This window comes from Hyperoodon ampullatus, assembly GCF_949752795.1.
Source record: "Hyperoodon ampullatus genome assembly, chromosome: 19".
NCBI classification, from domain to species: Eukaryota; Metazoa; Chordata; class Mammalia; order Artiodactyla; family Ziphiidae; genus Hyperoodon; species Hyperoodon ampullatus.
The window spans coordinates 45,208,024-45,221,486 of NC_136932.1; the positions used below are offsets into that span (position 1 = coordinate 45,208,024).

Here is a 13,463-nt window from a genome sequence, read left to right on the forward strand (position 1 = left end):
ATTCAGTATTATTAGCTATAATTGCCATGCTGTACATTAAATCCCCAGAACTTTATAATCTCATAACTGGAAATTTGTACCCTTTGACCAACATTTCCCCATTTCCCTCAACAACCCCACCCACGCCCTGGTAACCACCACTCTACTCTCTTTGTCTGAGTTTAGCATTTTTAGATTCCATGTATAAGAGATACCACCGTACAGTATTTGTCTTTCTCTGTCTACCCAGTACTAGGTCTTGAACATCTTCCTGTATCAATAAGAACTGGCTCTTTCAACAATAATTTGGTAATTGGTTATAAAATGAGTAATTTCACTACATTATTTTTATTACCCCTTTGGTGGTGAAAGCCACCTTCAGCTGATCTCAGGAAAAAGATTCAGTTTACTCTCTAAGTAAACTGAATTCAAGGATCAACTTCCTGAGATGCCACATGCTGTAGTTCCATGGAGTGCTATATTTTGCTTTATTTTTCCATGTAGGCACATTCTAGGTGGTTTTGTTAGGGTGAAGGCACTGCTGCCTAGAAGCAGTCGGGGCTGATGCCAGAGTTTGACTCCAGTGAGTCTCATGACTTGGTCTCGACTCTTGAATCTGGGCTGTGTTTCTCCTGAACAAAATGGTAAATAGCCTTCTAGCCTTCCAGCCTAACCAGGCAGAGTGACCACCCTCCCACCGCCGAAGTATTGTGAAAATGTGGCCACAGCATAGCATTACAGTTTCCACTAAAAACCCCCTCCCATTTACTCAGTACTTGGCATGATTTCATCTGAGCCATTCTCTTAGGAGGATCCTGAAGTCTCCTCCACTTAAAAAGAATTTAGAGGTCTTTGGGGCCAGATTTTGATGACATTTTTAGATTACATCAGAAGGTAGGACAGAGCAGTTCTTTTTGGCACAGGAAAGAGGCATCTGAGGGTTGGATGAGACACAAATATTGTATATTCCCAGACGCACACATGACGGATATTAGGCAGTGTCCTCACGTGACCCGTTGAGAGGAAGGATACTGTGTGTCCTGCCAATTTCAGTATTTATTCTGGAATCCCAGGCAAGCTGTTGGGTTGGGGTGTTTTTTGGGGGTTTTTTTTTTTTTAGCGTATGTAGTTTTTCTTAGATGTTAAAGGTATTTCAGAAAAATCTTAGATGAGGATAAGAAGGGCAACATAAACCCACAAATCACCCTGCCTCTTCCCTTTCCCTTTTGGTTCCATCCTGCCTTCCTGGTCTTGACTCATGGAGGAGGGGCAAGCCCTGGGGAGTGAGAAAACCACAGAATTTGAGTCAGTAGATGTGGTTTCCGTTCCTGGTTCACCCCCTTGCTGCAACTTTGAGAAGTTAATTCACAGTTCTGATCCTCACCTGACCCCATCTATAAAATGAAAATCAAGAGACCTAGCTCACAGGGTTATTGTAAGTAAAAGTGTATATAATGTATATTATGTACTCTTAAGGGTTATTCAGATATGGTTCTCATCAAGCCCCTCCTGCAAGGCTACCCAGAGAACACACATGCATGTGCCATTCAGTTCCTCCAGCCACTGCCTTCCACCACCAACAGACACACTAACTGTGTTAGAAACTGGAATGGAAGTGTCCTGGAATTTTCTGTGTTGTGATGTTTCCTGAATTTTTTTTTTTTTTTTTTTTTTTTAGCAGTTTGCGGGCCTCTCACTGTTGTGGCCTCTCCCGTTGCGGAGCGCAGGCTCCGGACGCACAGGCTCAGCAGCCATGGCTCACGGGCCCAGCCACTCTGCGGCATGTGGGATCCTCCCAGACCGGGGCACGAACCCTTGTCCCCTGCATCGGCAGGCGGACTCCCAAACACTGCGCCACCAGGGAAGCCCATGTTTCCTGAATTTTAAAAGCTAAAATTTAGTGCTGGGGGTGTCACTTAGGCTGCTTTCAGCTGCAAGTAATAGAATATCTTCATCAACTGGGATTTCAGCAAGAAGCAGCACACTCAGATTATACAGGGAAGACTTTATAAAGGGACTGTTTACAAAGATGTAGGACTGTAGTGGAATCAAGGAACTTATATCAGCAGAGCTGTTTGGTAATAGCTCCTGGGCCCAGAGAGGGATGGCGCAGTTACTAGAACCTAGAAGGAGACTCCTGGAGAAAAGGCACCTTCAGAGAGGAGCGGTAGCCTTCAGTCAGGGGACCCAGCCAGCCAGGGTGGCCCTGCGGGGAAGGAGCTACAGGACTAGAGGACTGCCTTCACTCTCCTCCCTCCAGTCTCCTGCTGGGGCTCGCCATTAGCCAAACCCTGTGGAAGTCCGAAGAAAAGGGGACCAGTGGAGGTGGTTCATACGTCAGTCTCCAGGGCAGAGAGCAGGGTAGAAAGGCTGAAGAGTGGATCTGCAGGAGCCAGCACCCAGCTATAGGTAGTTAAAAAGTTGGACCATTTACCTTCTTTTGTAGCAAGAAGCACCGAAGTAGACTGTAATGGGCTCGGGGATGTAATCAGGGACTTTGGTGCTCTCATCTTCCTGCTCTTACTTTCTTTTCTCCCTTCCTCAGTTAATAGCTTGGTCCTTGAATTTGCCTCATGATTGCCAGATATCTGCCACATTTCTAGGCATCTACATGTAAATTCCACAGCGTCGGGCTGAAAGAATGGGCATCTCAATTAGAGGAGAAGACTTTTCCCAGAAGCTCCCCAGTTGACTGCCACCCACCCACCCCACCCCCACAGGACCACTGACCAGGACTGGGTCATATTCTTAAAACCAATCACTGGGTAGGAAAATAGAATTTCCTGGACTGGTTAAAACAAATTCACATTCACTCTCTGGTGCTAGGGAAGTGCCACATTCCCTGAAACTGGGGGGCAGTGAACAGTCAAACCAAATCAGGCCTCTGCTAGTAAGGAAAAAGAGTAGGAGTGCCTCTTGGGTATATAGCTGTTCGGTTCTGCAATCTATGATGTGTTGTCAAGAAACAGCACTTGTAGGCTACCTGCCAGGCTGACTGCCAAGTAGATTGGGCCTCGCAGACTCTTGCCCAGCCCTAGAGTACTGCTCCAGGGTCTGTCTGCTTAGAAGAGCAAAGAAGGAGAAGCCCCAGATTCCTGTGACGGTCTGAAGCTCTGTCAAGCCTTGCAGCTTAGGTCACCAAGAAAGGAAAGTCCTTGGGAAAATCCCACTCAGTTGTATTTGCAAAGAAATTCCATTTCCTCTCCAGGTGCTTAGATATCTTGTATTTCATATCTTCTCCCAGAAGGCACATGGTGGTTTTCCCAAAGAGATAGAGCTCTGATCCTAGCATTGTCAAGCACCATTGGTTGTCCAGAGTGGCACTGGGTGCTTAACTTGAGGTGGCAGCCCTCTGTTTGAGGGTATTAGCTTGGTACTTTGACCTCTTGGTAGAAGAAAAGCTTAACAAAGTGACTCTAGGCCCCTGTAGTGATTTATGAATTGGTTACAGTCTCTTAATCAGAATGTGAGAGGGTGGACCAAACAGTGACAGTCCCTCTGAAATACAAGGGACTTTTTGCATCTTTTAGTATGTCTTTAAGCCTCAGGGAGGCTAATATTTAATAGTCTCCTTTAGACCTAAAAGTGAGGGTATCATAAAGGCACTGATACTGTTCATATCTAATTTTATTTTTTCTGTTTTTATAGCTGGGGGATGGGAGTGAGGGCAGGAGGAGGGGTGTGTGTGTGTCAGTGTGTGTCAGTGTGTGTGTGTGTTGAAACCCTCCATTAAATTACCAGCAACGCTGTTTGTTATTCTGGAGTTGGATCATTTAGATATCTGGCAGATTTATGTTCCATTAGACAAGTTCAGATTTCATGCATCTGCGAGCTGGACCATGTGTCTGAGATATTAGGTTCCAGTGTATAAGGGGCAAGGAAGAAAAACTGGGTGGTGGCCAGGGAGAGTTCGTGACACATGTCCTCATAGATGTTAGTTTTGATTGTTTGAATGTCCCTGTCACCAGGGCCAGAGGAGACAGAGCTGTCTTTCACCCTGGCTTTGCTGGTGAAGACATTGAAGTCTAGTTAGCTGGTACACAGTGGTCAGCCAGCAGGAGGGAACCCGAGAATGAGAGGACATGGATTCCTGGTCAGGTGACAGTCAATCACAAGTAAGGTTTAAAGGATTTTCTTAACAGCTTTTCAGTGAAATAATCTTAAAGTATTTAGGACCACGCACAGCACAGAAAATGCTCAATTGTTGATGCTTCTTCTCTTCCTTCTCCTCTTCTCTATAGGCTGCCTAATGCCCTAAGAAGTAACCATAAATAGTCTGATTTTACTACAACTGATACTCCATTTTTAGCAGTATTTTCCTCTATATAATTTTCTCAGAGTTGGTACTTTACCAAACATATAACAATAAGAAAGAAAGTGGAGGCAAGAGAATGGGACATCATATGCATCCTGTCATTTAGCTTTCCTTCTTGCTCATTTACTAAGTAAAAAGCCACATTCTTACCCAGAATGGCCCAGTCATCTCATGTGTGTCAGTGTGTTTAAGTGAATCCAAATTCAGGTCAGAGGCCACTCAAGGAGGACAAGAACCTGAGACTTGGTTGCATCATCCAGGCCACAAACCAACTCTGAAGTTCTTTTTGGCACTTGCTGCCTACCTGGAATAGGTCGGGGGAGTCAGCTGAGTATAAACATTAACAGTTTAAAATAACAAATATGATCTAGTGTCTTACACCTATTCCTACCAGTGACGGAGCATTAGAATAAACTGGCTGAGAAAAGGCTTCACTGGGAGACAGTTTGGTGATACCAAGTAAAACTAACGATGCACATATGCCTTGTGACCCACCTTTTTTCCCCTCCTATATTTAACACCTTTGTGAAACCAAAGTGTGCACCAGGCACAAGAATGTCCATGGCAGTGTTGTTCGTAATAGCTAAAACTGCTTATCAACAGGGTGGATGAATAATAAATTGTGGCATATTCACTACACTCTATGAAATCACAGCTACACACATCGATGAGTCTTAAAACATGTTAGGCATAAAAAGTTGTAGAAGAATACATACAGCATGATTTCATTGATGTAAAATTCAAAACATGCAAACTAAGCTATATATTGTTAGAACAAAACATGCGATGACACAATAAGGAAAAGGGAGGGAATGATAAGCACAAAATTCAGGTGACTGGTTACTAACCCCTGCACTGGGAGGAGAAGGGGGAATCGGGAAGGGCCACATGGAATAGCAGTGCTTCACAGGCTGTGGGGATGAGTATAATGACTATGTCAGAGAGCCGCCTGCCACTCTCCCTGCAGGTTTTACTGCAAAAATGAAAAAGGCAGCAGAATCAGACTTATTTTTGGATTGGGATTTTTCTTTCTCCTTTACAAGAGGTGTCAGTTTAATTCCAGAGCCCTGACCCAATATTTTCTGATGAATATCTTCCCCAAGAAGAGAAGGAAATCCCTGCTGGGTAAAGCAGCTATGATGTCAGCTACTTTCTCTGAGACTTGCACTGTTGGTGCCTAATAGCATAACATCAGTCTCTCGTTCCCTCTCAGTTTATTAGTGATTTCCAGGCAGTTTTTTAAAAACATACTTTGGAGGGTTCTCGGGATCATGAAAATTTCCCGTTTGCCTGTTGTCTGATGAGATAAGCTGTTCTTTACTATTAGGGTGAGAACAGCTACTCCCTGAGATATCTTCCCAGTGATTTGCATCACAGGACTTGTCCTGCCTTGGTGGGTGGTGGCTGAGAGGACTTGGTGCAGGTTTGAACATCCTCATGATAGGTGAGGGATGGAAGTTGGAGAACACAGTCCTATTTAGGTCAGGAAACAGGGTGTCAGACAAAAAAGAAGCTTTAAGGGGAGCACATTGGCACCCGTTGGTCACAAAGTACAGTTCGGACCCACCTATCCAACCAGTCAGCTTGCCCCTCCCCACAGCCGCTCACTCGTTTGGGGTGTGTGATACGTTGTCTCCTCCTAGGGGTGGCTGGAGTTCGTGCAGCTTGGAAAGGGGGAAAACCCCACCTTACACCCAGCTACTTGATTATAGCTTGTCTTCATAAACAAATTGACCTGCGCCCTACCCAGAAAAGCACCCTTCTGCTGGGCAGGCCTGAGTCCGAGAGAGCCCCACCCAAGCAGCAGGCAGGCGGGGGAGCTGAGAGCAGGTGCAGAGTTGAGCACAAACAGGGGTTCACATTAGTGCAGGCGTGTGACTCGGCAGAGATTCACAGGCAGCCAAGGCAGGTATGGCCCTGAGCCCAGGGTTAGTTGTTCTGGGCTGTTTCCATTCCACCCTGTGGCGAGGTAGCTCTTCATCAGCTTGTAAGTCATGGAAACCATATCCCCAAATGCCACATTTAGCAACCTGTTCCCTGGGCAGGTGATCCTGCCCAGCCACAGGGCCACCTTTCTCTTTTTCATTGGAGCTTTGAGAACTGTGCTTCCTTGTTAGAGTGTGGTTTGAAATGAGATCTCAGCAGACCTTCTCTCCATAAAATCAACCAAAGGATGGATGTGTGCATATAGTCTTTTTGGCCCACCTCTTCCAGGGGTCACTTTAGCTTGATGGTTTTTATCCACAGATGCTTATGAAAAGGCCTGTACTTCACGCTTATCCTCTTCCGTTCTGTTACCAACCTTTTTCTCCAGATTTACTAGCCTCATCTTTGCTTTCTCTTTTTTTTTGGCTGCACCACATGTCTTGCAGGATCTTAGTTCCCAAACCAGGGATTGAACCCGGGGCCATGGCAGTGAAAGCACTAAGCCCTAACCACTGGAACGCCAGGGAACTCCCTCATCTTTGCTTTCTAACTCAAGAAAGATTACCACCCTCCTCACACTTCCACATCAGTGATTAATCCTATATTGATTATTTCTCTTTGTATTACTTGGATGCTGTTTTGGTTTTTTTTCCCCCAGTTATTAATATTAATCAGGCTCATTTTTTTAATTCAAAAATTGTAGACATACTACAGAGTGTAGAATGTAAAGCCCTCCCCAAAAGTAAAAGCCTAGGAACACTGTTACCAGTTTGGTGATGTTCCTCTAGATATTTTACTATACTTATTCTAATATGGGAACTGACTATTCCAAGTGTGTTCAACATGCTTTTCACTTAATAGTGTACCTCGAACATCATTCCACTAAAATATTTGGCTGTTTTTTTTTTTTTTAATTTTAAAAAATTTATTTATTTATTTATTTTGTCTGCACTGGGTCTTAGTTGTGGCACACAGGATCTTTTAGTTGCGGCATGAGGACACTCTTAGTTGTGGCATGTGGGATCTAATTCCCTGACAAGGGATCGAACCCGGGCCGCCTGCATTGGGAGCGCGGAGTCTTACCCGCTGGATCACCAGGGAAGTCCCCTTGACTGTTTTTAATAGCCTCATATAAGTGTATGGACTATAATTTAAATAAATTTTTTTTGGTGTTGCAGTATTACAGTAAACATCCTTATATGTATAGCTTTGTGCACTTATGTAGTAGTATTTCTCCAAGTAAAAATTTTAAAGGGAGAGTTGCTGTTTAAAGGGTTAGATTTTGAGAGCTATTGCCAGACTTCATTCTTTAAAATTCTACAGTTCACACTCCTATCTACTGTGTATTATGAGAGGGCTAGTTTGACCAAACCATCATCAACACTGGCTGTTAACAACTATCTTAGCTCTTATAAGTCTGATAGTAAAAAATCAGATCTCATATTCATTTGTTTTTGTTGTTATTTTGCTTTGTTTTTGTTGTTTGCTGTTAGTGAAATTGAGCCTCTTTTCAACTGTTGATTACCTACTTCCATTGGGCATTAACAGAGCATCTCGCAGGTTAAGATTTAAGTTTATCTGGGAGCGGTTTCCTGGGAGGGTATTGATTGTTTTCACAAACCAGAGTAAGGCATTTCCTATGCATGTCCTCCACAGCAAACAGCGGCATAACAAGCTCTGGCGATCTCATTCAGATAGTGACCTCTCGGACCACCACGAACCCATCTGCAAAGCAGGACTAGAACTCAACAAGAAGGAGATCACCACCTCAGCAGACCAGATTGCTGAGGTGAAGACCATGGAGAGTCACCCACCCATACCTCCCGTCTTCGTGGAACATGTCGTCCCACAGGATGAAAATCAGAAAGGCCTGTGTACCAAAGAAAGAATGATCTGCTTGGAGTTTACTTCTAGGGAATTTCATGCCGGACAGATTGAAGATGAATTAAACCTAAATGACATCAATGGATGCTCATCAGGGTGTTGTCTCAATGAATCAAAATTCCCTCTTGACAACTGCCATGCATCCAAAGCCTTAATCCAACCTGGACAGGACCCAGAAATGGCCAACAAGTTCCCAGACTTAACAGTGGAAGATTTGGAGACAGACGCACTGAAAGCAGACATGAACGTCCACTTACTGCCCATGGAAGAATTGACATCCCGCCTGAAAGATCTCCCCATGTCCCCTGATCCTGACTCACCGAGCCCCCAACCCAGTTGCCAGGCTGAAGTCTCAGATTTCAGTACAGATCGCATTGACTTTTTTAGCGCGCTAGAGAAGTTTGTAGAGCTTTCCCAAGAAACCCGGTCCCGATCTTTTTCTCACTCAAGGATGGAGGAACTGGGAGGAGGAAGGAGCGAGGGCTGTCGGCTGTCAGTGGTCGAAGTAGCCCCTTCCGAAGCGACAGCTGATGACCAGAGAAGCAGCTCTCTGAGTAATACTCCCCATGCATCTGAAGAGTCTTCAATAGATGAGGAACAGTCAAAGGTAAAAACTGTCTTTATAGTTCTATGCCTAATGAAGTTCTCTTTAATGACAAAATATTTGGGACTCTGCTATGTTCACTCTATTTTTGATGTTGCTAAAGATTTAGGAAGGCGATGTGAGGGAGACAGTCTGGCGTGAAAATTTAGGGTTTAAATATTTTTCTAAATCAGTTGCCTTTCAAGGAATTTATCTTTCCAGGCTTTTGGTGTCATTGGAAGCACTTCTGAGAGGGGATGAGGGAAGAAGGGATTAGCCAAAACAAATGTCCTGCCTGACCAAGGAGAGGGTCCCCTCGGGACCTCCGCAGTTCAGATCAAATCTCACCAACAGTGAGGTGCCAGGGACTGATCTGTTGCCTGAGTGAGACGTGTGTCTCTCTGAGAGGATGGATTTATTTGGGAAATTCTTTCTGCCTCAGAAAATTCAAAGACTAGACGTGTGTTAATAGTTGTTGGAGTAGCAACTGATTCCCATGCTGAGTTCTTGCTATTAATAATGTCTCTGACTTGTTCCTCATTGCAGACGCTGTGGTATTCAAGAATTGAGGGATGGTGTGGGGAAATGATTTGGGAGCAGACAGAATCCCAAGATTCATCTCAGTGGCATGAGTTCTTATGAGCCGTCTCAGACCAGGGAAAGAATTACTATACATCATCAACTCTAAGACTCACACTTATTCTCATTTTGACTTTTGAAATTGGGTTGCATCTTAAAAACAATGGTATCTTATGTCAGTATAATACAGTAATTGGGAAGCAAGTGGGGACAGATTTACTCTAACATAAATGAAGTCATTTCACGATTTCAGTGGAGCTGACTAGATTCTTGACATCTCCTAATTGCTGTCTACTTATATTTACCACCTCGTTCACTCCTCATCTGTTCTCTCTCTTCTTAACTACCCCAGGGCAGTTGTTGCCTCTGCTTCTGTCTTCTCCTCTCCCCAAAAGCTATGCCTCTATTTCGTTTCTACCGGGAAGATCAGAATGCCTGAGCTCTCCTTTGGACTAAAGTTCTGGTCATATGAGCACTCTCTCCACAGCCCATGCACACACTGGGTCTGCTGTGGCTTCTCTCCCAGCCTTGGCAAGTTCGCCTCTGCCTGATGTCCCAGCAGATTTCTCCCAAAGGCATAACTGATCTTGTTAGTTTGTACTAGCTCTGACTCTTTTTGAAGGAGAAAGACAAGAACAATTCCTAGGGAAATACTGTACCTTGAAGGTTTATAAAAATGTTAACAAAGTAGATTGATGGTCATAATGATGTTGCTTTAAGAGATGTCCAAGGGCCATTTCTAAATTTTGAAATTCTTATTTTTTTACAGTAGGACTTGATTTTGCATTGGCCAGTTTTCTTTGGCCTTGTTCTAAATCCATCTGGGAATATGTAACTGGTGGAACATTAAAATGTCAGATTCGCAGTTTCTAAGTTTGCTCAGGCACGTGGCTGCATAAGCCAAGGAAGAAGCCATGTGAAACATAGGAACTGTGCAGTCAGATATAGAGTGCCCCCATGTGCTGGGATGCGGCTGCTGGGAGAAGCAGTGGGAGGATGTGGACGAAAGCTGGCAAGACAAAGGACAGAAGAGAGCAGTGAGTCTCCACATCAGACATCCAGCTTCTTCTAACACTGGGCATATTTAAGGTGGCCACTGAGCCCTTCAGTGGAACTCTTCCCTTGAACCAAGTTAGGATCAAACTGGAAGGGGATAGGCTAGAGAGGAGAGGTTTTATTTACCCCAGTATGGCCTAAATCCTGAAGGCTCATGGTCTTAGGAAAATAAGGATTATAGGAGTCTCCAAGGCTACTTGCTTTTTACTTTTGGAGCAAGATACTGGATTAGAATCCTATTTGAGTCAACAGAACAGAAGTTTACTAGACAGTGACACAACCTGTGACTAATTTTGTATCTCTGCCTTTGATGAATCCGTTTTTTTCTTGTACGACAAAACAGAATACAACCCCAGGCAGAGGACAGTCCCAGGCACTCCATGATTTGTGTCCTCAGAGAGCCAGAAGGTTCTCCTGGATCAGAGGATTAGTAAGCAAAAAATCTGGCATTTTCAATTGGATTACAGTTTGCCATAACCATCTCGCTGTTTTCTCTTCTTAGGCAATCTCAGAACTGGTCAGCCCAGACATCTTCATGCAGTCTCACTCAGAAAATGCAATTTCAGTCAAAGAAATCGTCACTGAGATTGAATCCATCAGTCAAGGAGTTGGACAGATTCAAGTGAAAGGCGACGTCCTATCCATTCCATGCCATACACCAAAGAAGCACATCGTCCATGAGCTGCCCCTTGAGAGGGCCCAAGCCGCAGAGAACAAACCTGGAAATCTGGAGCAGAGTGGAGGCTCCTGCACAGCCCAGCCTGAACTGGCCAAAGACTCAGGGAAGTGGGAGCCAGAAGGGTGCCCAGTGGCACACTCATCCACCACAGAGTTGGAAGAAGAGGAACCAGCTGAGGGGGAACAAGAGCTCTGGGGCCCAGGGATGCCCCCGGGTGCCAAGTGGTACCCCGGGTCCGTGAGGCGAGCCACCTTGGAGTTTGAGGAGCGCTTGCGGCAGGAGCAAGAGCACCATGGTGCTGCCCCTGCTTGTACCTCGTTGTCCACTCGTAAGAATTCCAAGAATGATTCTTCTTCTGTGGCAGATCTAGCACCAAAAGGGAGGAGTGATGAAGCCACCCTAGAACATTCATTTGTCCCCAAGGAACCAGAGATGAGCAAGGGCAAAGGGAAATGCAGTGGGTCCGAGGCTGGCTCCCTACCCCATTCTGAGCAGCATGCCACCGTTCCAGCACCCGAGCTGCTGGAGTCTCACCCGTTGCCAGCTCCTCAGAAGTGCCCAGGGTCAGGTCCCAGAACGCAGCAGGAAGGAGTCCTGAAGGACCAGAGGACGTCGGTCTCGTGCCAGGGACCTGAGACACCAGCAGTCCTTCTGCCTCTCCCCAAGAAGAGAGAAGCCATGGAATACACCCACACGGTCATGACACCTGCTCACGGGCCAGATGGGGAAACAGCCACCAGCGAAAAGAGCGGGGAGCAGGGACTGAGGAAAGTGGAAGTGGAGGAGTCCATCACTGTCCTCTGTGCACTGGATGAAAATCTGAACCGGACACTGAGCCCCGACCAGGCTTCTCTGCACCCCAGAGCGCTACCTCTGCCTCATTCTTCCTCTCCCGAGCATGAGCACGGCAGGCCCGCCCACCCAGCCCCCACCCTGAGCAGCCCTGAAGACTGGGGCAACAGCCCAGCAACTGCCCTGGAGACAGCAGCGCCTTCTGTCAGTCACTCAACCCACCTACTTGGTGCCAGCTTAGCTTACCTGCATCCCCAGACGGTGGTTCACCTGGAAGGCTTCACAGAGCAAAGCAGCAGCACAGACGATGAGCCCTCTGCAGAGAAGCGTAGCTGGGAAGAAAGTCAGGAAGGCCCCCTCTCCAGGGGCAGTGAAGTGCCATATCGGGGCTCCCAGTTAAGTTGCGAAGACCTGTGTTTAATTAGCAAACTCGGCGACAGTGTTGGGGAGCAACAAGAAGAACTGGACCCATCGCCTGTAGCCTGTCAGCTCCCACACGGCTCTAGTAGTGACGGTATGAAGGGTCTCAGTCACAGCCCCAGTGGGGTGAAGGAATGCGCTAAAGAAATCGAGTCCCGAGCGATTTCCCAGGTAGGGCTCCCCAAACCATCGCAGATGAGGCGTTCAGCTTCCCTCGCCAAGTTAGGTTACCTGGACCTCTGTAAAGACTGTTTACCGGAGAGGGGGCCTGTCTGCTCTGAGTCCCCTCATCTCAAACTGCTTCAGCCCTTCCTCAGAATGGGCTCGGGAATGGAGGCCCAGGAGCCCCCAGAAAACCCAGATGCTCCCCAGAACCTAGAGCCCACCAAGTATTTCATAGAGCAACTCAAAACAACAGAGTGTATCGCACAGAGCAAGCCGGTGGAGAGGCCCCTTGTACAGTATGCCAAAGAATTTGGTTCTAGTCAGCAGTGTTTGCTCCCCAGGGCAGGACCTGAATTGACTAGTTCTGAAGGAGGCCTTCCTTTGGTACAGACCCAGGGACTGCAGGGTGCAGGCCCAGCTCCAGGGCTGGCTGTAGTGCCCCGTCAGCAGCACGGCAGAACTCACCCCCTAAGGAGACTGAAAAAAGCAAATGATAAAAAACGGACAACCAACCCCTTCTATAATACCATGTGATTCTGAGCCTCTACATGTGACTTTCTGAAAGAAATGTTTGTAAAAGGGGCAGGTGTAATATGTAAGGAACATGCACTTTATTGGTTAATTTTATAATATTTTGGTCATTTTACTGTTCCTGGCGCATGCAGGGTTTGGTTTTTTTCCTCTGTGTGTGTGTGTGTGAGAGAGAGAGAGAGAGAGAGAGTTTGATTTGGACGGCAAGACCATTTTATCATTTTTTATTTTTGGAAAATGCAAACCTCAAAAAATACTCATTTTCAAAGAACACCTTTATCAAAGGCAAATTGCTGTTTTTCAATCTACTGCCACCTGCTCCTCATTTTGCCCCCTGAGGGAAGGCATGCTTGCTTGATTGAGGAAGGAAGCAGATGGGGAAGGTGGGGTTGAAGCTGGGAATTGGAAATGCTGCCCCAGGCCTGTGTGATGATGGTTAGGTCTTCAGACCTGATGCATTGGATTCACTGAAGGGGGCAGCCCAACGTCAGCATGCTCTCAGACTTGGTCCCCAGCCCCAGCCCCTTGGAGTTCCTGAAATGGGAAGGTTCTGC

At 46.1% G+C, this 13,463-nt stretch overlaps 1 protein-coding gene across 3 annotated transcripts in view; it reads left to right on the top strand.

Moving 5' to 3' along the window:
* The window catches only part of SSH2 (slingshot protein phosphatase 2), a gene marked incomplete at both ends in the record, with an annotated part of 245,032 nt that extends 232,120 nt beyond the window's left edge, over positions 1–12,912 (top strand). For all 3 annotated transcript variants that reach the window (XM_079725457.1, XM_079725459.1, XM_079725458.1), the window contains 2 exons: positions 7,877–8,711; positions 10,825–12,912. In XM_079725457.1, coding sequence (XP_079581583.1) covers positions 7,877–8,711; positions 10,825–12,912 — 2,923 coding nt within the window. The remainder of the gene's footprint in view (positions 1–7,876; positions 8,712–10,824) is intronic.
* Positions 12,913–13,463: the final 551 nt, after the last annotated feature.